General features: G+C 36.5%; 1 protein-coding gene across 9 annotated transcripts in view; it reads left to right on the forward strand.

Annotated features, from left to right (window-relative positions):
* PEX5L (peroxisomal biogenesis factor 5 like) overlaps positions 1-25,507 on the forward strand; it is a 214,645-nt gene that overhangs the window by 113,585 nt on the left and 75,553 nt on the right. For 3 of the 9 annotated variants that reach the window (XM_036115941.2, XM_036115943.2, XM_036115937.2), the window contains 3 exons: positions 7,845-7,910; positions 10,215-10,319; positions 18,890-19,001. In XM_036115941.2, the coding sequence (XP_035971834.1) occupies positions 7,845-7,910; positions 10,215-10,319; positions 18,890-19,001 (283 nt within the window). The remainder of the gene's footprint in view (positions 1-7,844; positions 7,911-10,214; positions 10,320-18,889; positions 19,002-25,507) is intronic. The other 6 variants (XM_036115940.2, XM_036115945.2, XM_036115938.2 and 3 more) reach the window with 2 other exon arrangements.

Consider the following 25,507-nt stretch of genomic DNA (forward strand, 5'->3'; position numbering starts at 1 on the left):
CAATTTACTGAGGTACCGGAGTGAGACCCTATTGTGTGATCTTTCATAAGTACTTGTTTAGTTACTCTGTTAGTTTACTGGGGCTTCCATAACAAGTACCACAGGCTATGTGGCTTAAACAACAGAAATTTATTTTCTCACAGTCTGGGCGCTGGAAATCCGAGATCACAGGGTTGACAGGCTTGGCTTCCTCTGAAGCCCCCTCCTTGGTTTCTAGATGGCTGTGTTCCCTCTATGTGTTCACATGGTCTTCCTTCTGCACCCTAATTTCCTCTTCTTAAAAGAATACCATTCGTATTGGACTAGAGTCCCCCATTACCTCATTTTAACTTAATTACTTCTTTAATAAAAACCATATCTCTAAATAGAGTCACATTCTGAGGTATTGGGAAATAGGCCTTCAACATATGAAGGGGGGGGCACAACTCAGCCCATACAGTTATTAATCCCAACTGATTAGAAACTGGTTTCTCACTATCCACTAGTTGCTAGACTCAGCGTCCCCGTCTTGCTTTCTGATCCTTGATTTCTGTGCCTTATTATTAGCCCCTTTTGGTTTAAGTCACCCCAACCCTGGTCTTTGCTTGTTCACTGCAGAGATTCAGACTTAATTGGCTCATGGGTAAGACCTTTTATCCATTCTGTGACTATTCTCTGCCCCTGTTGCTATTATTGAAGTCTGTTTACTTTACACGTCTATTTTCCAGCTGTTTGCCCCTCTTATGTTCTCTGTGGCTTCTAAACTCAAATTCATTACCGTGTTTTCTATATTAGCCCAAAACCAGAAACAACCCAAATGTCCATCAGTAGTAGAATAGGTAAATTGTGGTATATTCAGATGATGGAATACTGCACCATGGTGAGCATGTCATAACTACTTAGTCCATGGATGAATCTATTCAACTCTCACAAATTTATGAAGTAGATAGATAGATAACTTAGAATAATTTACAAAAGAGAGAGCTGGGATTAAAACTCCTGTCTTCTGACTCCAGTCCAGGTATTGGTGCCCACATGCCTCCTGGCCATCCGTCTTTCTCCTCCACTGATCGTGGAGGCTGCATTGGGTCCGTTAGCGGGTAGTCGCCTCCACCGCACCTGGCCACACACTCACTGGAGTTCACAGCCCCAAGATCTCTCCAGACTTTCCCTAACCCTTGTCCCTAACCCATGAGAGAAACTCTTCATTCCCCTTCAAGGAAGGGGGAGGCATGAGGGAGGAGCCAATCCACCCACTGCCGAAGACTCGCAGAGGACCGTCTACACAAGCAGAGATGCCAGAGTTGGATCCAGAATTACAGAATAGGAATTCCCAAAGCCTCAGCTTCTCTCTTAGAGCTGTTTCAGGCAAGTCAGGCAGATGGAGTACCTTAGCTGAGAGTTTTTTGGCTAGAATTGGCCTAGTTTCTATAATTTACTTTTCTTATGTTATATCAACAAAACTGGGGCATTTGGTGACTGGAGAACAAGCTGGTAAAAAATGCTGCACCTGCCAGAAAATGAGGAAAGCCACAAAGAAGCCTACTGAATACTTGGGCTCCAAGGCCATAACTCTTGTTCATAAATTAGTAATAGAGTTTACCTGAAACATTAATAAAGGGGATGAATTCCAGCTCACTAGCTAACAGTCCTCCCCTAGAATGAAAACAGATGCAGTATAATTCTACCTTGGGACATCTGGGTAAATTTGCTATCTCAAATTCAATAATTTGGTAACAATATACTTATTATGTGGTCTTTCCATTTATTTTAAGAAGTTGGCAAGAAGTTGGGGGATGCATCTAATCCCTGATAAGTAAGTTTCACAGAAACTGTTTCATGGTCTTTTTTTATTTTTTTTTTAAGATTTTATTTATTTATTTGACAGAGAGAGAGGCAGCGAGAGAAGGAACACAAGCAAGGGGAGTGTGAGAGGGAGAAGCAGGCTTCCCGCAGAGCAGGGAGCCCGATGTGGGGCTCGATCCCAGGACCCTGGGATCATGATCTGAGCTGAAGGCAGACGCTTAACGACTGAGCCACCCAGGTGCCCCACTGTTTCATGGTCTTAACCACATATTTACCTATAGGGATTCTTATTTATTGTATTTATTTTGGAAATTTTTCCAGTCTTAGAAAACCTGGGAAAGACAGGAATGATAAAGAAAACAAATTTTTGTGCATGGTTCCTCCAAAGTTTCCTTACCACCTACCTTCAACATTCTAAGATCTTATATACTACACCAAATTGGCTACTTCCATACACTTAGAAACCAGACCTCAAGACTTCTAATTCCTCCCAGAAAGAGGCAGGTCTCAACTTCCCTGCCCCTAAAGTACCACTGATTCAGACTAGTCTAAGCAACTACCCATACTGGTGATGAATGATCATAACACTTCACTTTCTTTTGAGTTTGGAACATTCACCCATTTGTGCAGGTAAGATTCAAGCAGTCTGGAGTACTTGTATTTGGGGAGACATTTTTTTAAAAGAAAATAATAACAAAGTAATCTTTAGGACTTTGTGTTTCTAGTTGTTTTCCTTTCTCTTAAAAATAACCCCAGAAAAGTACCTTGTGTTTTGCAAATTGTCTGAGATATTTAATAAGGAACTGAAAATAACAAGGGTAACCTTTAATTAAGGTTACATTTTCATTTACATATTTCACACAATCATTAAAAGCCTCTCAGATACAAATATATTTATAAAAATATAACTTTAAATAACAAACCTGGGATTTATCATAAAATAAAGAAAACAACACCTCATTCTACATTTATTTCATAATTATCAAATTTGTATTATTTATGCCTTCCTCAGTATAAGGCTAAGCAGGGTCAAAAGAAAACAATTTTTTTTAAGCCAGACCACTGTCAGAAGCAAGAAGTTGTGTGTAGGTGCATAATAGAGAAGCTCAATATAGAGATAAACTAGGTTCTAAGTAATTTAGAACCACATCAATCAGAATAAACCTGTAGTAGACTTCACTAATTCATACCTAGTTATAGATGAATGAGAACTGAGTGCTGTTACCTTGACCATTTGTCAAGAAAGCTTGCGAAGCTCACGGAGTACATAAGCCTCAGGGACACAGTGATAGTGAGATGGGAGAATGTTTAACCTTCTCAACAGAACAAACAAATGACAAATTGTGGACAAATGGATCTCTTTAATTAAAAATAAGTCTTATCTGTCCTTCAAAGCAAATTCTAGGCATCTTTACTTGGCAACACTTTATTAATATTAATGAATTTTTATTAGATGCTTGAAACTTTTATTTATTTAAATCTTTAAGACTTTTCATTTAATTCAGAATTCACTTCCTGTCAAAGTTGGCCATATTATGTGATTACAGTATCTTAAATAATTTGAAAAAGGCCTCCAGTACTTGTATTTATTAAGTAAACTTGAGTGTCTATTGCTATACCTAATCGTGCAAAATGGCTCAAAAGAAGTAAGCATGACCTCTACCCACTCAAGGCAGTTTCATTGATGAGACACAATCAAAAAACATTTTGTAAAATAAGGATTATAACCAGGTCCCTGGGAGGAGCTTAATCTTCATGCACAACTCAGGAATTTGGAGTACTAGGCAATTCTGCTCCGCGCTTGAGGAACAGAAATTGGAAAAAATGGCGAGGAATACTTTGGAACCAGTTGGTGACTCTGGGCATTGAGGGCTGTTTTTTTGGTTTTTGTTCTTTGTTTTTTAAATAAAAGTAGAGACACGGGTTGACTCAACTTCCTCAGGAGTACTCCTGGATGGTCAGGAACACACCCTGAGGCAGGAGAGAATGAAGTGCTTCTCCTTGTTGTCTGGTGGAGAGATTACATTTTCAGAGTCACATCAGTTGGGCAAGCCAGTGTCTTCTGCCTCAGGCCTAAATGTTCCAGGTTTTCTGAGTGTGTTTTAAGAACTACTGAGGTAAAAGCTACTGATCGGGCACCCAGGAAGATTTGTAAGGAGTGTGAGGGGAGACTCCCTGAATCCTAACGAGAGTAGAGAGAGCAGCCGCGGTAGCAAAGGGGCCTGGTAGGGCAGGCACAGCCACGATGGACGTGCCATGGGGGGGGGGTGGACCCAGGGATGACGGAGAGCACTGCAGGGACAGGACCGCAGCCCTGGGGACACCACACTGAGTGTTGAGAAGAGACAACCCAGGATCAATTTAGACATTAGTCACCGTGGCCACAGTACGTAGGGCCCAAGCTACTTTTAAGGGCCCATAAAAAATGTTTTAATTTCAATCTCTCTTAAAAACAGAACCCCAAAAATGATTGTTAGAATAACAAATGTATAATAATAAATCCAGTCTGGATTATATTTGTCTTTATACCAACACAGTCGTGAGATTTTTAACTTTTATGGAGAAAAGGGGCCGTGAAGGCACAAGTGTTAGGGCCTGGGAAAGTCATCATACACCCTGCACCAGTCACTCAGGCCAAAGATAGTAAATGTGTATGTGGTGAGCTTGGAATCTTGGTGACTTTTGTGGGTAGAGGTGTAGAGTTAAAGACCGTGGAGATCGTTTAAAAAAAAAAAAATAGACCATAGAGATTGTTATCCATGGCTTTCTCCCACCTAGTCTCCTTCCTCCCCACCACATGCAGTCTGCAAGGGTACAACAGAAAGTGCCAATTAAACGCTGACATGACAGACACCAGGGGCACGACAGTGATATGGTAGAATGAAAGACTTCCTAGAGTTCCTAGCATAGGTGATTGGAGAAGTGTGCACCTGTCATCTGGAAAAACAATGCTGTGGAAGAAAAACAAGATGGTAAGGAAGAACTAAATGGAGGCTCAATTAGAAGCCCTCTTTTTAAATGCCCTGTGTCATTATTTTAAACAGAGAGGCAATTTCTTCACTGCAACTTGACTCTCCTTATTAAGGAATCAGAAATCACGTTATTTCTAGCTACAAACAGATCCCCAGACCAATAGTGAATTCATTATGATTTGTGAATTGCACATATGAATGTCTAGTTAAGAGAATTCTGCCCATGCTTCCTAATTGTTTACATCTAAATCTGTGCTTCCTTCTGTATGATTAGAAACAAGGATGGGACCAGTATGCCCAGATTTAGTTCTATTTGTACCAGGTTTATCATTTAGAGAATATTCTGTTGGAGGAGGGGAATGGGGATGAGTTGACTGTAACTCTGATAGAATCAGCATGGTCTGAGCCCTGCTCTATGTTGGAAGAAAGCTACAGGAACACACAAAATGGGAAAGGACACAATATGTAGGCAGGGATCGCCGGCGTTCAGAGGATACTAGGAAGCATTGCACTGACATTTTCCCATATTGGGAGTTTGAAGACAGCATGACACTTACCATGACATTTACCTTTCCAAGTGAAAGAAGGTTATCCTGGCTCTGCACGTGAGAGACGAGACAGCTGTCAGAAATTATCCTTTTTTTGTGGCCAGTTTCCTGCAGGTGCGTTTAAGTCCAGAGTCCAGAATTTATGAGATATACAGTTTTTCAACTAGATGCAAAACTGAATATCATTTCATTTCAAACAGTGTTGCTAAAATAATGTCAATGGCAGGGATTTGCTTGCATATATGTATATATGAGGAAATATATGTAATATATTCGTACTTGTAAAGTTAATGGTAGTTTGCCTATTCTTAAAACATTCATCCTAAAACACTGTTTTATCTCCAATATGTAAATATGAAACTTTGGGGAAATGCATGAAAATGTCAGGATTGTTGTTTTTATTTTTTTATGCCTGCTTTCTCTCAATTTTTGGCAACAGCACGTATCAATTTTTATAATTAGAACAAAAGGAAGTCTATTTTTAAAATTCATATATTAGATAATTTGGGGTTAGCAGTAATGTTAGTATTGTAGTCTTTTACTTTTCCCCTAATTTACTATTTTTCCATTTCTTCTTTTGAGTATCTCTAAGGAAGACACTCTGGATTATTGTTGATAGATTAAGAATAATAAACATAATTTTTAAATTACAATCTCCATAGTAGCACTAATAGAATCTGTAACTAGAAAATTGCTTATTGGAATTGCATACTTTAAGTATTTCGTGCACCCAAAATTAATCTCGGGAAAATCCTAGTAAAGATGTCATTTAATAACATTGAGTTAACATTTAATAAGAATTAGAGTGATGCTACAGCTTATAAACCTAATAAGATCTACAGAATAAAAAGAAGTGTATATACATGAGATCTGTAGGTTAGTTTTCCACAAGGATAAAAGGAACAAAAACATTTGTTCCCAGTATGCTCATGAGTGAAGTTATGGATGACTGAGTCTTACTGACCATTACACACTGAAGAAAACATTGTTCAAAAAGTTTACTTAGATCCAGACTCTGTGATTATACTGAGAAGTGGCTGCTTCTCAAAACTTAAGTGATATAAAAAAATAATAATAAATAAAATAAAAACTTAAGTGATATAAACAACCTGCATTTATGGCCATCAGTGAGGGGGGCGTGGGAGAGAAGGAAGCACACAGGCTGGGGGGCAGCTCAGCCACATGCTAGCTTTGAGGCCATGGCTAAATCACACCATCTCTGAGCCTCACTATCTACCTAGCAAAGATATTTTGTACCCCACAGAGCTTTCATGCGATCGTGTAAATAAAAATAGGTAAAATAGCTAGCCAGAGTGCCTAGCACATAGCAGCTTCTCCAAAGAATTTAGTTCCCCTCCCTATGAGGCCAGCCTGCAGCCAATACCTCCTCATCCACAGACATCTGGTAGCTTCACAGCCTGAGAAGATCCTGTGATTTCAGTACTTTGTACTCTGTTGTTTATATACTATTATTAACAGAGAGAAGTGAGCCAAAACTGGGTTTTCTTAATAAATGTTAGTATCACTCACTATACTACCTGTGTTTCATTCATTTATGCCTGGTCTTATAATGGAAGTTAATAAAAAGATTATTTTCAAGAATTATTATTTGTTAGAACAGCTATCATTTTATGTATTTCACTGGTGAGGAAACAAAATGATAAAAGAAACCAAGAAGTATTGAAGAATTTCCTACAGCAAATCACCAAGAAAAACAGAAATTTCTCCATATGGTGATGTTTTCCAAACAGTCAAAACCATCGCAAGAAATTCAATAAGGAAGTGGGGAAAGGTGATTGTGAAGTATTACTTGAAAAGAAAATGGCTGAAATAAATTCCTGACGGGTGTCCCAATGTAACAATCGACTTGTAATGTTTCTCTGTTCTTTTCTGTTGTTGCTAAGAATTACATAGAAGCATACAGGCTTGATGGAATCTAAATCTAGTTATCTGCTTGAGCGTGTATTTCATTGTTGCCCTCTCCGTGTTGTTTCAGATAATAGATTAATACTGAGTCTTTGGTGTTGTTATATTTAGAAAATTGAGCTTGAAGTCTGGGTAATTATGCACATATAGTTGTTACAATGTATTAAGCTGCTGACTTCAAAAAGGAAAACACTTGCCTGGGTTGTATTACCGTGGGCCCTGCAGAGCTGCTAAGCAAAAGTTGTATAGTTCCATGAATTGCCAAATCAATTATCAGCCAGGTTCTGAATTCTAGAAGTGTTATCCCACAAGATAAATGGACAAGTCAGAAAAAACACAGCTTGATTTTAAGATACCAGGTGGAGGTGGCAATATGGTCTAAGGGAAATCTTGCTTTGGTATATGAGTGTATTCGTTTTGATTTGGCAGTGGTTTTAGACACTGTATCTGGAACCATGGAGATGTCATTGTGGCAGACCTTCCCATTCTGTTCTCAGACTGTACCACACTTGTAAAACAGCGAGGCTCGCAGGGTAATAACTCAAAAGCCAAAAGGCTATAAAGAAAAAAATTTGCTAGCAGGCACTAACATGGGTGTCATGACTCTTTTCAGGTAGTAGGTGTAACCTTGAAGAAAAAGTGGCACTGTCTTCAAAAAAGTGACCTGACCCTGGCTTTGGTGGGTTTTTCTGCAAGAAATAAAAAGCACCGCATGTGTTTATTATACATCCTTTCTAGCTGACCACTGCTTTGTTCTAGAGTTCAGCATGAAAGGACTAATTTTTGTTTTGTTTTTGTTTTTTGTTTTAGTGAAATGGCATGTCCGTTGCTAATTCTAGCTATAATAGTTGCACATGTGAAAAATATCTATATATAGTTTGTGATTGGTAGCATTTCAAATAAATGGTATATTGAAATATTGACCTGAAATTTTTTGAGATGCTTATCAATTGACATTTTTTTCTTGGCCCGAGAACAGATTCTGAATTATTATTATTATTTTAAAATTATACCTTATAATATTAGATTTGTTCTTTTAAATATATTAGGAATTTAAATATAAGCATGCCACTTTGTTTATTGCTATATTATTAGAACTTCTTGGAGCATGGAAAGAATTCTTCACAAATGATTTTGCTCTTTTCAAAAAATAAGCTGCAAAGATATTTGTTAAACTATATTTAGTCTGTAAATGAGTGTAGCTTTTAAAGCTTTATCACTTTATAGTATGTAATGTTTCATCCAAATAATTTTTATATTTTGAAAAAATATTAAATAGTTTAGTAGTGCCATAATAAATATTTCCCCAGAATTCAGAATTGTATGCATCTCTGTTTTAGGAAGTTCACGTTGCTTCATAAAGAAAAAACTTGGGATCGTTATGCACCCCAACTTGTTATGCAGTAGATCATTGTTTATTTTTCCAGAAGTCAGTTATTCTAAGAATTGTGGCCATATAAACTTTTCAGAACACAAATGGAAATTACTATGTTATATGTGCTAAATAAAAGCTCAGTAGTTGATATTCCATCGTGGAGATAACACATTATCATTCAATAATGCTAGTTCTGTTGAGTCAAAATAAACCAAAGAAACTTTCAGCATTGTAAAGAGATTCACACATTTTAAAATCTAGTAACTATAGAGAAAGTGTTTCTTTGTTTTCATTAAAAAAAAAACCTGCCATTCCTTACATTTTAGAAAGTCAATGCCAGAGAAAATAGACAGTTTTGCTTCCTAGAGTAAACCTACCTTCTAAATACTTAAATCCCTGTGGGAGCCCAAGATCATAATGTAATTCCATCCTTTTTTGCTGCATGGAAACTATCAAGATTTATCAATCTCTGGAGTTAATATTGACCCTAGCTCTTAATTCCCTTTCAGTTAACAAGCCCCCATATGTCCATTTTTGTATCTTTGCCTATGATATCCCTATATGCTACATTTGTATTTTAAGTAGATTTACAATACAGATGCTTATATGTGCTCTTAGTATAAAATTAGTTTCTCTAGGGAGGCTTTGCCCAGAGACCTGAGAAAATGGAAGTTTTTGTTTTTAAAGTGTTTAAAGATTATTTAATTTTTACATAGTATGAGATGTTTCTAATTGGGTTGGAAAGGTGATATTTTGTTTTGTTTTGTTTTTTCCATTATGCCACATCTACTCACAAAAACTTAATAATTTCGTAAACTAAAAAGACAGCCAGCATACCCCTTTACAGTCCAAAATTATGCTTGTATGATACAAAAAATGTGGGGATATATAATCAGTGCTTCAATTATTAATCATCCTTTATTTATACCTAGATTTTTGGGATTCTCCAATTAAAAGGCATTTCTAAAATTCTACTAAAATTTTTTTGGTCTCAAAAACATTGAGAGTTGAAAATTTTTTCACCAAGATCATATCATCTCCACAAAATACACAAGCTGGGTGAATTTCTGGGATGTTAGGCCATTGAAGGATTTTTAGAGGTTTTATGACACTTTTACTCTTTTTATGCCCAATCCACTCAAAAATGACAGACTCCAGGGACCACCCAGCAAAATCCCTCTGTGGGAGTCAGACACTGATCCTGATCCCTATCTCAGACTCCTCAGTGTCATACAAAACACTTAAGGATGTTATAGGAACAGTTAGTAAATGAGCATAATAGGCAATCCATAGTGTTTTTAAATCGATACTAAAAAATTATGTTCATGTCATGTAAATTGCCTTAAAATATATTATACATATAAAATACTATGTTAAAATTAAATATAATATGTCAGCTGTAAAGGTGAAAAAGTAGCTAACTAAAAGTTCACAAATAATCTCTTTTCAGATTTTGTGTGTTTTCTCCTCAGCCAAAAGCCTCAAGATTCACTTGCAGCAGCCTACCTCTTCATTTATGTTGGATTGCTCTTTAAACATTAGAATATCTTGTAATAATAAGTTAAAGATTTCTCCTGACACAAGTCATTGTTGATTTCACTGTTATAGGGAAAAGGCTCTAGGGCGGCAGATAAGGCTGTTGCCATGGTGATGAAGGAGATACCGAGGGAGGAGTCTGCTGAAGAAAAGCCCCTCCTTACTATGACATCACAGGTGGGCAGACCCATAGGGTTCCTGTAGGAAGCTGACATATGTTAATATATCAGACATTGTGATTTTTAACTAGAAAAAAAAAAACATTAACTTGAACCAATTTTTAAAAAACACAGTTTCAATGAAACAATTATACAATATAAAATGAAAACCAAAATTGCTAAAAAAAAAAAAAAGGAAAATTCCATCATTTAGTTATTTGTGGATATTAATTTTCATTACTCAACTTTAGTTTTAAAAAAATGTATGTGCAAGTAAACCATGTTGCTTCTTTATAAAGTAATCTTGTTAACAACTTTGGGAAAGAAATAACAATTAAGTTAATGGTACATTTGAACAACAACAACCAAAAAAAAAAAAAATCAAATTCCTGTGAATACATACAAGTTCTATTGTATACATATGTCAGTTTACCAGTAGAATATCTAAATTTTCTTAAATGTTAAATATATTTATGTTGTGACTATGCATACTATATATATATATATATATATGTCTATACATATTTATGTGGATAACTAATTTACAGGAATGAGCCAGAAGTCCCTGAGTCCCCATGCAGAAAATGGCATTTGTGACCCCTCTTATACTTAGTGACCTTGACAACAAAAATATCATCTCTATTATAAGCGCATGAGAGCCATTTTCAGCATTTATTATAACAAGGATAGAAAAAAGTTTGCATTTGTATGCAAAGACACGCTGAGACTGTGAATCCTGTATGTCCTCAGGGACTTTTGAAACACCCTGTAAAATCCACATAAATATGTATAATATACTCATCACCACTCTGTGGAACTATCAGTTTTAAATTCTTAAATGAAAAATATTTTTACTTGCATTTATCTTATAATTTAGATTAGATTGTTATCTTAAACATTTCTTTTTCTCTGTAATGCAATAGTAAATGCAGTGATTCAGTTCCAATTATATGAACATGTCTAGAATTAGAAACATGTCCATTTACAGTCCTCATGAAAGGCATTTATATCAAAAGCTAAATTATGGCAACTTATTTTTAGAATATCATCAGATCACATCCCCAGCTGCTGCCAACATGTGTGGTTTTATTTTATTCTAAACACTGTGTTGTAAGTAATGAAAATCATAACAACATACAACAATCAAAATTGAATAATAAAAAAAGTTATCAAAGATTCCTAGGACTTTGGGATAAATTTTATATTGTGAGTTTTTTATCCATAAAGAAGAGAGGCTTCTTCCCAATCACACTTAGTAGTAGTTAGAAAGAAATTTGCTTTATATTTACCAAGGTCTCCATTCTTTACTTAATTTACATAGTAAAACATACACAGTTTTACACTGATCTCCTGCCCTTTGTAGAATCCATGTCCAAAATATTCAGCTCACAGTTCCTCAGGTAAATGCTATGGGAGGTGAGAACTAGCTGGGAGTCCTTGGTTAATGACAGCCGTGTTCATCGGTAGATAAGAGCTACCCAGATTTGCCATTGGCATAGTCGTGCTATAACATATCATTCAGAATATCACAAGTTAGGACAGGTTCCAGTAACCAAAATTCTTTTCCCTAAACCATGCATTGCTATGTGCTTTCCAGTAATCCCTTTCAAAGGTCCGAAATTGCCATTATAACCTAAGCTTGAATTTAAAAAATAATGCAAAATATTATTTTTGATTTTTTAACTTAGAAAAGAAATTGTGATTATTACCATTTTTTCATATTCAGAACATTTGTGTGTAGCAAGTTCCTTCTTTAATCCCCATCTAATGTTGCATTGACTGTTTTTGAGGTACGAGTTACAATTTTACTGCATGAAGATTATGTAATGCTTTCTTTGATGCATCATATTCTTGTTGCGTACTGGCTAGTTTATGAATCAGCAAACAGAGTTATGATTCATAAAATGCAATGCACCTGTTGTGTTGATAATTTTATGGAACTAATTCAGTGACAGCTGTGATACAATGATTTCTCAGTCAAATGACGCTTTATTAGTTGACATACTTTTTCCACTGTATACAAGTGGCTTCTTCCCTACTATGCACCAGTGGTGTGCACAAGCCAAAAAGCGGCAGAATGATCCAAAAAAGTGAGTACTCCTCATAGCAACCATAGCATCCAATCTGTGTACCATACCACATTCTTACCTGTTATCCTGTGTGAGTGTATCAGTGTCTTGAAATATGTTTGTCCCAGCATCTCCTATAAAGCCCCTTGTGACATAGCGCTACATACGACCGAATACATTGACTCATCTTCATCACTGGTACATCGATGCCAGTGGCTCATTCATAGATTCCAGATATGTCCGAAGCTAATTGCTGCTCTCAATAATGTCCTTAGGACGATTATAACTGGTTAAATACAAAACCAGTTCTTGAAACCCTGGGTCCCCAACTCGTTTAATAACTGTTCAGTCAACAGGTTGTAAGTGCAGAATAGTTTATATTGAAGCATTTTTTTTTGGATTATATGATGATTACAATCACTTTTAGAGAGGTTGAACCAAACATACTCCAGTGAAGTCATTTATAATACACTGAACGAATTGAACTAAAACAGAAGAGTTGGCCGGGTGACCTGAATTCAGAAATTTCTGGGCCCCTGGAAGTTGCTTTTTGTTTAATTTAATTATTAATTCTATATTAACAAACAATATGTCCAGCACTTCATAGAAGCTCGGGTTCATGCTGTCCTAGACTAACACTTTAAGTCAAGAGTATGTAAACAAGAGTGCATTGATGAAAGGTCTAAAGGAAAAATAGTATGCCCTCAAGTCTTTGGGGGAAAAAGTTTCTGTAGGCCTGGGCTGTCCAACACAGGAGCTGCTGGTCATACGTGGCTATTGAGAGCTTTGTGGGTCCCCACAATTGAGATGGGCTCAATGTATAAAATACACACCTGATTTTGAAGATTTACCCCAAGAAAAGGAATATAAACTATGGCATTAATAATGTTTACATGTTGAAATGATCATTTTTGGATACATTGGGCAAAAAAAAATACATTCTTAAAATTATTTTTCAACTGTTTCTTTTCCATTTTTTGAAAGTGGCTACTAGAAAATTTTAAATTATCAGTTTCTCATGGTAGTTCTATTGTACAGCATAAAGACTGTAATAATATAAGTTAATCCAACTTGAAGATAGAAGGAACAACTATGTGCCAAAGGATTGATTATATCATTAAAAAAATTATTCTTCTTTATGAGAATAAAATTATGTTAGCGAATGTTTTTTTCTCATAAGGAACCATCAAAAGTTTCCATTTTAACCACCTCCCCTGGTAGGTGGGTTTTTTTTTTTAGCAAGATATATATTATTCATCTTTTGCTATAGAGCACAGTATCTTAAAACTGTGCGTTTCAGATGTCTTCTTGCTAAGGGAATTTTTATTTATTTATTTTTTTTTTTTTTTTTCAAACTCAGCCTGTGTGTTTCTATCTGTCTCCACTCCTTATACCTTGATACTGAAATTATTTTTGTGTCTGATAAACATAAAAAGAATAATGTCCTTGATTGGAAAAACATTCTCAAGGCTACTAAATATAGCCTTGTTTGGATTTCTATTACCAACCTGAAACAATTGCTTTATGTTCTCCTGCCTGCCTCAGTGTTAGTACTACCCTAGCTGTAAACAGTAATATCTATCCATTTCCCCATGAAGAGATTCACATTTTTTAAGTCTAACTTTTCTGTCAAGAAAATAGATGAGTTGGTTGACATTTAGATCAAGTCAAAGAGTTGAAAGTGATTACATGGTTATCCTTCACTAGACGCCCCCCTGGGACCCATGTGTAGGAACTGGGGTGGAGGGAGGGGAGCAGAGCAGAACCATTAGTACTATTACCAGCTCACAAGAAATTAATTCTCTCAGGTGTCAGAGTTTACTATGACAAAACTCTCAAAGTCTGAATACTTAAAGGAGGGCATGCTAATGATTTCGTTAGTCGTCTTGTCTTTTCAATGGATTGAGTCAGTTAACAAAACTTACCATTAGTTTTGATAGGGTCACTGTTTTGATGGGCATCGCACAAATTTCTGAACTTGCATAAGACTAATAAAGCCATAAACAAGTAGTGCAATTACAAAATTATGGATGAAAACCTACTTAAAAATGACACATACTTTAATCAACAATGTCACAAATGATAAGGGAATTTTCAAAATGCATAAAAATATATCTATTAAAATCATATTTATATTTTACATAGAAAAAATCTTAATTTTTTTCTATTATTTAGATGAGGTAAGAGACATGGTAAATTATTACAAATTTTTTAAGTCAACAGTTCAGCTATGAGATACTTGTCAACTGTTTTTCAACTTACCAGTTTCAGTGTTTTAACTTTTAAAATTATTTTTTAAGTACTAAAATGTTTAAAAATAAACACAGAATATTTTACTTTAAACTAAAACAACAGTTTGAGATCATCAACCTGAAATGTAAAAGTATGGGATAATGGATTATTACCATTGACAGACCTTGTTTTATCATGTAAAATGTATTTTGGTTTGGAGTTAATTCTTAGTGATAGAGGTTATCACAAACCCTTAGCTCTGTATTTTTTAATGAAACACCTAAGCAATACATTGTTTAAAGGTAAATAAACTTAGATTGAAGTCACAAAACAAACTATATAAACATACACTGGAGTTTAAGTAACAGGCAGTGTTTAAAGGCAAAATACTCTACTTTCATCTTGGTTAAATATTCCCCTGTAGCTTAGATGACATAACAATTTAATTTTTTAACACTGAAATTAGAGAAATTCAAGTTGAACTAAGGCAAATGCATTTTTAGATAAAGTTTTAAAATAGACAATAATTTATTAAAGCTGGATGTGATCCAGCTGAAATTAGAGAAATTAGAGAAATCAGAAATTAGAGAAATTCAAGTTGAACTAAGGCAAATGCATTTTTAGATAAAGTTTTAAAATAGACAATAATTTATTAAAGCTGGATGTGATCGTCTGCATTTCTGCTCAATACTAAACACGGTATTGATAATAAAATAAGAACCAATTTGGTCATGTGGTGGCTAATATTAGCCACTGTCTAAGTCATAAGTAAATTGAAGGCATTTGACTGAATATTTCATTCACATCCTATGATTACAAGGAAAGTGTAAAGGTTCGATAGTCTGTTGAATTCTCCGTGACCAGGAAACCCCTCCATGTTAAGTGCTCAACTGTCTTTTTACTCCTGCGGTGTCCTTTTGTTTCCATGCCCACTGACCGTGTAAGGGTTTTCCCTTGAAGTCTTCAAATTTGGATCTCTGATTTAAAATCCCTGAGTGAAGTAGTAGGGTTGTTTTGAAGTGTCACTGGCCTCCCATATACCTTGGTCCATTTCCTTCTTCCAAGGATGGCGTAAGGCAGACCTATGCCCTTATTTTTCTCATTAGGCCTTCACTCTTTGCATCCTTGACTGTTTGGTAGAAGCCTGGCATTTGGAAATGAACCTTTAGTAACTCTAGTTTTCCAAATTTTTAAATGATGTGACGCTGGGGGAAAATGGGTTTAGATTTATGGTTTAAAGCCTGCCAGGGAATTGGTAAACATTTCTGAGGACCACCGGCCTCTCAGTGAGTTGATCAAACCCAGTATGAAATTGAGGATGCTCATGTAATCATTCTTTTGTACAATTTAGCATTCAGTTTGACAATAAATCAGTCAATATTTATTAAACTGCTGCTATGAGATACAAAAGTTAACTGGATAAGATCTGTACCCTCAAAGAGGTGATAGTCTAGTAGGGGAAAAACAGGTTAACACTAAAGTCTAAGACTGGATAACACCTGGGAACGTGGAGATGCTGTAAGAAGGCCCTCATTGCCTAGTGCTGAAGAAGGTTCCCAGACGATGTGCCAGTGGAATGGGGTTCTGGAAGAGGAGTAAGAATCTGTCACCATTAGAAAGGCTTGACTGATTTAAATATTGAGAGGAGGAACAGAGAAGGATAAGAAATGAAAATTTTAAATGTAAACAAAGTGAGGAGACAAAGGCCCTACAAACTAATGAAGTGGGTCATTTTAATTCAGATATGATAATCTGATTGATCCAAATTGCAGTCATTCTAACTTAATTATTTAAAAATGGCAACATTTTGTGCTCGCTTCGGCAGCACATATACTAAAAATGGCAACATTTTGACTCACCTTTTACTATTTTTATAACATCAATATACTCTGTACTCAAAGGGTGAAATGAGGTAAGTTCATAAAGCATTTTCAAACTGAAGGAAGTAATTCTAAGAGAAAGTCAATAAGTCATATCCTACCACTGAATAAAGAGAGAATAAATGGCATACAGTTTGGAAGCAAAGCTGAGGGGAACTCTTTGGGGGATTTGTTCAGTTTGCAATTGTCTTTTATGACCTAAAAGATTTACTTATTCTCTAGTCACCGTAGGAAAACCATAAATTTGTTTGAAAATGAGGAGCGGGCCATGTGAAAAGTTATTCCTACCTATACAAATAAAAATAAAATGAGACTTAGTCTGGCTAAAATAATGATTCCCAAACTCATCCAACTGAAGACACAATTCAAAATTGGAATGTTTGAGATAGATATTTTTATATCCTCAGTTTTTGCAAAGTCACTGTCCCATTTGGTAGGGACAGTGATCTTTATTGATTTTATTGATCCCCTCTTATATGAAAACATTCTATTTGAAGTTGTGAAGGATATAAGTATGAGTAAGACCTAGTCTCTGACCTCAGAGCTTATAAGAAAAGGTTTCATGATATTTCTTGTTTCATCTTCCATATCTCCATCAAAACCAAAAAACTTTCAGTTCCCAAAATTAGCTTTCCATGATCTCTGAAATCTGACCCTTCATCTTTTTCACCCCAGAGACCTGCCACCATCCCCCACGCCAACCCCAGCATTTCCCAACAGACTGTGTGAAAAACACGGGCTCAGAAAGTAGTTTGCTATTTCGCCTTTGATTTGTAACTATGTAAGAAAGCCACAGAAACAGCTCAGTTATGGGAATTGGGCAGACCTAACAACTCCCTCAGTCTGGGAGTGACGTGTGCTGGGAAACTAGACAGTAGGTGTGGAAGAGACGCAGGCCTTATGAGGCAGAGGAGAAGCCGTGCCTCAGTCCTGGGCTCCCAAGGGTCTCTCTGAACAACCTTCTCTTTAGTATGTCTTCCTGTGCTGAGAAAATCTGAGAATGCTACATGTGCTTTCTCCAGAAAATAAGTCTGAAGTTTCATGAAGAGAGAGGCTCCAAAGAAATCCTATTACCTTAGACAGACCTGCCTAAAAGGACAAGGCCTCTCAATTAACTGTGCCTTTTCCTGTTTTTCCATTTAGTTGTCTATGTCGACAAGGGCCCTTCTAGAAATCTTTTATCAAATTCAGACTATAATTTTTTAGTGTTTACAACTAAAAGTATCCGTAGAGATCTAACACCCTGGTCTTCTAAAACTATACCTAATTTAGGCCAGTTCCACATATCTACTCACAGAGCTGTGATATAGGAATAAATTATTAGTCCCTGTTTTTACAAAGGAATTTAAGTATATCCAAAATGAAGAAACAAATAAAGAAAATAAGACTTAATTTTCATTTTATGCTTCTCTCAAAATATTGCCTTACAAATCTGGAGATTTTTTAGGCACATCTTTTTCTTAGAACAAGTAGAAAACTAGATGGCTATGCCCATTTTAAGAAAGGCTAATCTAAAAGCTCCTGAAAAACTAAGACAGTTAATTTAGGAATTAACCACTTGCATATCATGAGTATAGTTCTCCCCTTAACCGTGGAAACAGGACCCAAGGAAGTCTGGATTCTAAGAGATGCAAAATAACTGAAAGTAAATAATTGGCTGCCACTGATTAACTAGAGACCAACCAAAAATCGCACTGAAGGATTTCTGAAATTAGAGAACAAGCCAGTGGGAAAAGACAACTGAATTGATAGAAATCTATTTTATGTATAGATTTTCAGAAATATATCTACTGGATACCTGTACAGTTAATATAAGTTATTTCCTACTCTCCCCAAATAATGCTTGTCATGCACCGCAAAAGCATCCCAAGGAAATGTAAGGAAGGATATGTGCCCATAGATGACTTGAGCTTTTGAAGAGAGAGAGGAGAGGAGAACATTTATCCACATACATACAGATCTGTGTGTGTGCACTCAATCACATAACGCTGACTGCCCACCCTAACCAGAATGTGTCACCTCAACGTCTGAGGCCACTCTTCCGGGTCTCAGTAATGTTTTGTCCATGTGGAGAGTAGGAACTGTGACGCAAGAGGTGTCATTTTCTACCTATTGAAATTTAGAGAATAATTCTAAAACAGTTCTAGGAGAAAAAAAAAAAAGGCTTGAGCTTTAAAAACTGAAGTTGGCTGCATCAAAAATATGTTGACAGTGCTAAAAGGCTCATTCCCCATCCCTTGGTATTTTTTTTCTTCCTTGGCCCTCCCTATTTATTTATTTATTTATTTATTTATTTATTTATTTATTGGTAGGCCTGCTATTCTCATTTTGTTGCAAGGCTGCACTGTAATTCATCTGATTCTGCAGTTTAACAAAGCCCTTTGATACCTGTGTTCATTTGTTCTCAGCTGGTGAATGAGCAGCAAGAAAGCAGACCCCTCTTGAGTCCCTCCATCGATGACTTTCTCTGTGAAACCAAATCGGAGGCAATAGCAAGGCCAGTAACGTCCAACACAGCCGGTAATTCTTTCACTTTTAACTAATCCTCAAGTAGAGCTAATTTTCACTGCAGTGAAATGCATATTTTCTCTCTGTAATGCGTCTGAAGTGGAGAATAATGTTTGCAACTGAACGAATGTTGAGGACATACACTATTCCACATAAACTAATACATCGCTCTGTATTCCACAAGAACGCGCAATGTATTTTACCCAACCAACTTGGCTGAACAGTAGCGCACCACTATCAGCAATGAATCATTTCTCCATGCATATTTACATCTTTGCATCTCAAGTCACATTACAAGGAATCTTTCAAACAAAAGCATCTATTTCAGAGTAAGGTTTTTCAAAGTTCTGGCTGAAAATATTCTGTCTGACCAAAGACCAGTAAAATAAAAATGTAGGCAGCCCCTTCGAGTGGATTGAAATGACAAAATTAAAAGTCTTAGAGATTGGAAATGTTATAGAGCCAATTTCATTTTTCTGTCACGTAAATGTGTTACTTGTTTCCTCTTAAGACAATTTATTTGATTGGGCGCCTGGGTGGCTCAGTCGGTTAAGCGTCTGCCTTCAGCTCAGGTCATGGTCCCAGGGTCCTGGGATCAAGCCCCGCATCGGGCTCTGTGCTCAGCAGGGAGCCTGCTTCTCCCTCTCCCACTGCCTGCCTGTCTGCCTACTTATGCTCTCTCTCTCCCTCTGTCAAATAAATAAATAAAATCTTAAAAAAAGAAAAAAAAGACAATTTATTTGAACGTTCTTCTGGAATTAAACCTACCCAAACAGTGAACTCTCATCTGTATAGGCACGTACCTATAGGCACTAGTAAGTATTCATCCAGTGAGTGGATGCAGGATGCCACTGGGATGAATCATACCTCCCCTAGTCCCCTCTGCATTTTCCAGTTCTCACTGATGCTAAAACTAAGTCACTTAGTTAGGGTTCACCCTGACGGAGCTACATAAGATCTGACGCAAACACTACTTTTCACCTTCTGTATCGGAGGCAGCCTTTCTGCATTGATTTCATTCAGTCAGCGTTCACATTCAAAGGCATGTTGTTCAAATAAGGATGAAAAAATGATGTTTGGAGTCAAAGAACAAAGGCTATGTTGGATTGCAGGAGAGGGTTTAATGGAGAAAGGAGAGAACAATTATGTACTGTCTTGTTCAGTGCTGTCCATTTCCCTATCATGTCCTCAGCTTGCTGTTGCCCGCTATTTTTTCATTATACTTTTAAGTAAGTGAAGAAAATCGTGGGGGGGGGGGGGGGGGTGGGGGCGGGGAAGGAAATTGTAATTTTTTCTTAAATGCTAAAAATTACAACAGCAAAAGTAACTAACACAAGACAGAGGCAGTTAATGCAGGAGTGTGGTCTACGGTCTCTGGGGTCAAACTTGGCAACGTCAAGCCCCAGCTGTGCCACTTAGTGGCTCTTGTCCTTGGGCAAGTTGCTTAACTAAGTCTGTTTCCTCATCTACAATAACAACATCTGTATCTCATGGGTTACTTGGGAAGATGAAATGAAGCAATCTATGTAAGCTCTAACAGATGTTACCATTACTGTTAGATATCAGGTTAGAAAAACAGTATACTCAACACTTCCCTTTTCAGATGCACTAACTTTCTTTCTACCACACAAAAGCAATCATTTCCTAACTTCAACCATCACTTTGAGTGATCAAGCAAATAAAATTGTTTTGGTACATTTAAGCAGGAAATTAACCAAGTTCAGATCCTACCAGATCAGATTTATCCCCCTTATCTATGAAACTGGAGCTCACCCCTCCAAAACTGGAGAGCTACCCTTAGAAAAATACAGAGGAGAATTGTGTCTCTAATTTCAGGAAAGTCCATGAGAATTGGATACACGGAGAAGTTCCCACTTCTCCAGTTCAAAAAAAAAAAAAAAAAAAAAAAGTTGCAAAGCATAGAATTCTCACATCTTGATTCCAGTACCTTCTGCACTTTCCAACTCCCACTGATGCTAAAACTAAGTCATTTAGGAAGGGCCCACCAGAGAGAGCAACATGATATTTGATTCAAAAGTCACTTTTCACCTTGATTTTTCTAACATATAAAAGAGACTTACAAAATATTGGAGGAAAAAACTCAAAAGAATATGTAATTTTTTTATGATTGCGATACTACAGAATTGCCTTCTGTATTCATTTTCTAGGCTTTCGTGACAAAATACTACAAACTGAGTGGATTATACAACAGAAATTTATTGTCTTACAATTCTGGAAGCTAGAAGGCCAAAATTAAGGTGTCAGCAGGGCCGTTCTCTCTCTGAAGGTGCTCAGGAAGAAACTGTCCTAGGCCTCTTTTCTAGTTTCTGGTAGTCCCTTGGCTTGTGGCAACATGATTCCAATCTTCATATGACATTCTCCCTGTGTGCATGTCTTCCTGTGTGTGTCTGTCTCTTTATCCAAATTTCCCTTTTTCATAAGGACACCCGCCGTATTGGATTAGGCGCCTACTCCAATATGACTCATCTTAACTAATTCTATTTCCAACAGCCCTATTTCTAAATAAAGTCACATCCCAAGGTACTAGAGGGTTAGGACTTCAACATATGAATTGGGGAGGGGGGACACAGTTCAGTCCACAACACCCTCCAAAGCAGAGGTTCAAGAAAAATAGTATTTTGAGACTGTCCTCAGCACTCAGTACATCTGGGTCACACAGATTTTTATCCTGAAGAAATACTGGTGTTCGATAGTGTTTTTTAATCTTAAAAGTATATCTCAAGGCACAAACACTATATATTTTTAATACCTGAGAAATATAATTTTTAAAAAATATTGCAGAACCCACTCCTTGGTATCTCAATATGCAACATTATTATACATCTTTAAACAGGAAAAATTTTATCATACATATACCTTGGAAAGAATTCCAATCTGGTCCAATAATTTTGTAGCTAAGGTTTCTGGGCAAAAGATATAGTTATCATTTTCTGTCCAAATTTTTAATAAAAAAATAGTAATTTTAAATAGAGCATTGTCATTTTATAGAATAGTATGAAATTACATTGAGAAATCAGGACAGTCATTGAACTTTAAGTGTCTGTTACATCCCAGGTATTATTTATATCTTTACACTTACAGAATGGATATTAAACAATCTTGGAGTAAAATATGAAAGAAAACCTGCTTCAAGGTTGTACCAGATCAATCAAGAAGAAATTTGAAGAACCTTATGTTAAGAGAGGCATTTATACTTGGCATTTTCTTCTAATGAAAAAATAAAGCTAGTGTGCCACCATCATAACATTTACTTAAATATTTAAGGAATATAGCTCTTATATATATTAGCACAGAATGCAATATAGGTAATATTTATCTCTTCCAAATGTCACTCAGATGATAGGGTTTTTTCCTCTACTGACTTTAAGAGAACATATTAATCTTCTGTCTCATAGAAGTTCTAAATTATAATCTTTTTCTTAAGTATTTTAATTATCTTTTTTACTTTCTGCTCATTTCTACTTTAGGATTAACTTTTTGTTATCCCATAGTGATAATATCAAGCAGATCAAATAAGGATATTTTTAATTTCTTTGCCATTAACACCCTAAATTATCTTTAATCTAGATGATAGCTAATTCCTTGGCCCTCTCAAACTGTATCCCTAGATGGTAGGTAGGCTAATATCATTGCTAATATCCTTGATTTTAAAATGACAAATAAATATATATTATCACAGATGCATATATCAAATGCTCAGAACGTAACTAGACAATGGATGTTTTAAGATCATGATTACATTATAGGACAACTATTTACTATAAAATTTGCAATAATAACTTGTTGGTCTGTAATCTCCCAAAAAATCTAACATATGTCAAAGTACAGGAAAGATTCTTTCCTAAAGACCAAGTAGAACAGGAGGTCTTTGGTTTGCATTTATCGATCTGAATTATCTAAAAGAATTTTATCCCTCAACTTGAGCCTTTAGGTGGATAGTTATTATAGAAGAAACATTTTTCATGGTTTAAAAAAATAATAATTTCACTCCTTGATATGTGACCCATATACCTCTATAAGAGACTCATATATGGATGGGAAGAGCTACCCTTAACAAAGTTCACACTCCTGTCACAGCCACCTAATTAAATATTTTAATTGCAAAATTAGTGTAATATTTACAAAATGCATTTTTATGAAGTCCAAGTAGCAGTGAAGCCAATGGCATGCTTCTTGAGAGAACTTAGAAATTAGGAAGTAGCTTGCTTGAGTCGCCTGGGTGGCTCAGTCGGTTAAGCGTCCGCCTTTGGCTCGGGTCATGATCCCAGGGTCCTGGGATCAAGCCCCGCATCAGGCTCCCTGCTCAGTGGGCAGCCTGCTTCTCCCTCTCCTTCTGCTGCTCCCCTTGCTCTCTCTCTGTCAAATGAATAAATAAAATCTTTAAAATCTTAAAAAAAAAAAAAGAAATTTGGGAAGTAGCTTTAATTACATAACTCAATAAAATAAGCAAAAATTCGTTGAATTATTTAAGTCCAATGTTCGACATCACTAGCAAAATCCTTCCTAAGGGAATTTGCTTTGTAGCCACTATTTTAAAGAATACCAGGTTTCTAGAATGCCAGGGTAGCTTACAAAACAGAACAGAGATCCCATCAGCTCCTTGTGGCACATTCTGTGACTGCACCAGTCAGAGCTGTCCCTTGATCTGTCCTCTCTAACCACTCTATGTACATTTATTCCTTAAAAGAAATTCACTAAAAATCTGAGGCTCATTATATTATAGTGGTGTGAATAGCATTGTACTTATCACCAAAGCATCAAATCAGAGCTTCGTAATAGGTGCTATTTTATTTTAACTGTTCTAAGCAGCCTCACCTCCTACAGCCCAAGTAATCTAACATTTGTAAACATCTTCGGCACTATGGGGTGCCGAATTCCAGTTCAATAGGTGATCTTCAGTCAGGGGTCGTTGAGATAAATGGAAACAAATACTTACATAGTATCTTGCAGCTTCCATCTTCAGGAAGTTCCACCAATGAAATTAGGTGACCCAAAAAAAAAAAAAAGTTTCTGAGATTATCAACTATTTAAATTATGCCTCAGACTACCCAAACTGCCAGATGATTGGGAGCTAAACAAAAAATAATCAAAGGCATATCAAAGGAGTTCAGCACATTGCGTCCAGGTTCAGATAAAGTCTAGCGAAGAGTGGTGACAAACACATGCTTGGGAGTGATAGGGCCTGTGTTTGCATCCTGGCATGGACACTGCCCTACAAACTGTGTTAGTGTCCTATTGCTGCTGTAGCAAATTACTGCAAGTTTAGTGGCTTAAGACAGCACAAATTTATCATCTACAATTCTGGAAGTCACCAGTCCTAAAGTCAAGGTGTCAGCAGAGCCACACTCCTTCTGGAGACTCTAAAGGAGAATTTGTCTCCCTGCCTTTTCCAGCTTCCGGGAGTACCTGCAATTCCTTGGCTTGTGTCCCCTTCCACCCATCCCATTTCTAAAGCCAGCAACATAGCTTCTTCAAGCCTGTCCCTCTGTCTCTCTCTCTTTCTCTCTTTCTTTCTCTCTCTCTCTCGCTGTCACACACACACACACACATGCACATACACACATACACACATTTTCCCATCCACTGTAAGAAGTGGTTATCACAATGTAGACACAGATTCCAGAACCCAAACTTTCATGTGCTTAAGAGAATCTTTAAAACTGGGTTAAGAAGATCAGCAGAGCAAATATCCCCTTCCATGCCAAGATATGCCCCCTTCAAAGTCCATATGGAAGAGTGAGACCCTTTATTTCTAAGTCTTAACTAAAGTGCATATGCATACAATACACACACACACACACACACACACACACACACACTTGTTAAAATGCAATTTGTCTTTCTCCAGAAAGTAAAAGGCTGCACCCATCCTTCTATGCTTTAGAAATTGTAGTCCCTAAGGACTCTCTCAGCTTCAAAGCTTACCATTCAAACTCCAAGCCACCCCCTTCATCAACGGGGGGACAAATAGGGCTTTTTGTGTGTGCTAAGCATTTGTTTCACATTTGCTGGGCAAAGAACAAAGGAACAGAGAGCTCAGAACCAACACAGGAAGTGCCCAGGCCAGTTTGGAGAGGCAAAGAATGTTGCTGAGCCAGGTTTGAATTTGCATTTCACTCTTTTAGTAATTCATTTATTCTGAATGGTGAGAAGCAGATATAGAATTAAATTAATACTCACCACTTACTATTCTGTAACAAATGTATTTCCTATATACGAGTAGACAAGTCCTATATAATTTGCTTCTAAAAGAAGTATAGGAACAAGTGACTAATTCCTAATTGTTTGTACAATTAGTAAAAAGACATATATGGCATTCCAGAGACTGTTACCCATTTCCTTCCTTCTATTATAAGGAAATCTTGGTGGGCCTAGAATCTCTGCCAACATAATAGTGGCCTGGAAATTTCTGTTTAAACATTCAAAGAATATGAAATGTGTTACATCCTAGCCTGTTTTGGCTGCTTGCCATGCTTAAATTTTAGACACCAAGCCAG

Source organism: Halichoerus grypus, chromosome 1, assembly GCF_964656455.1.
Source record: "Halichoerus grypus chromosome 1, mHalGry1.hap1.1, whole genome shotgun sequence".
Taxonomy (NCBI): domain Eukaryota; kingdom Metazoa; phylum Chordata; class Mammalia; order Carnivora; family Phocidae; genus Halichoerus; species Halichoerus grypus.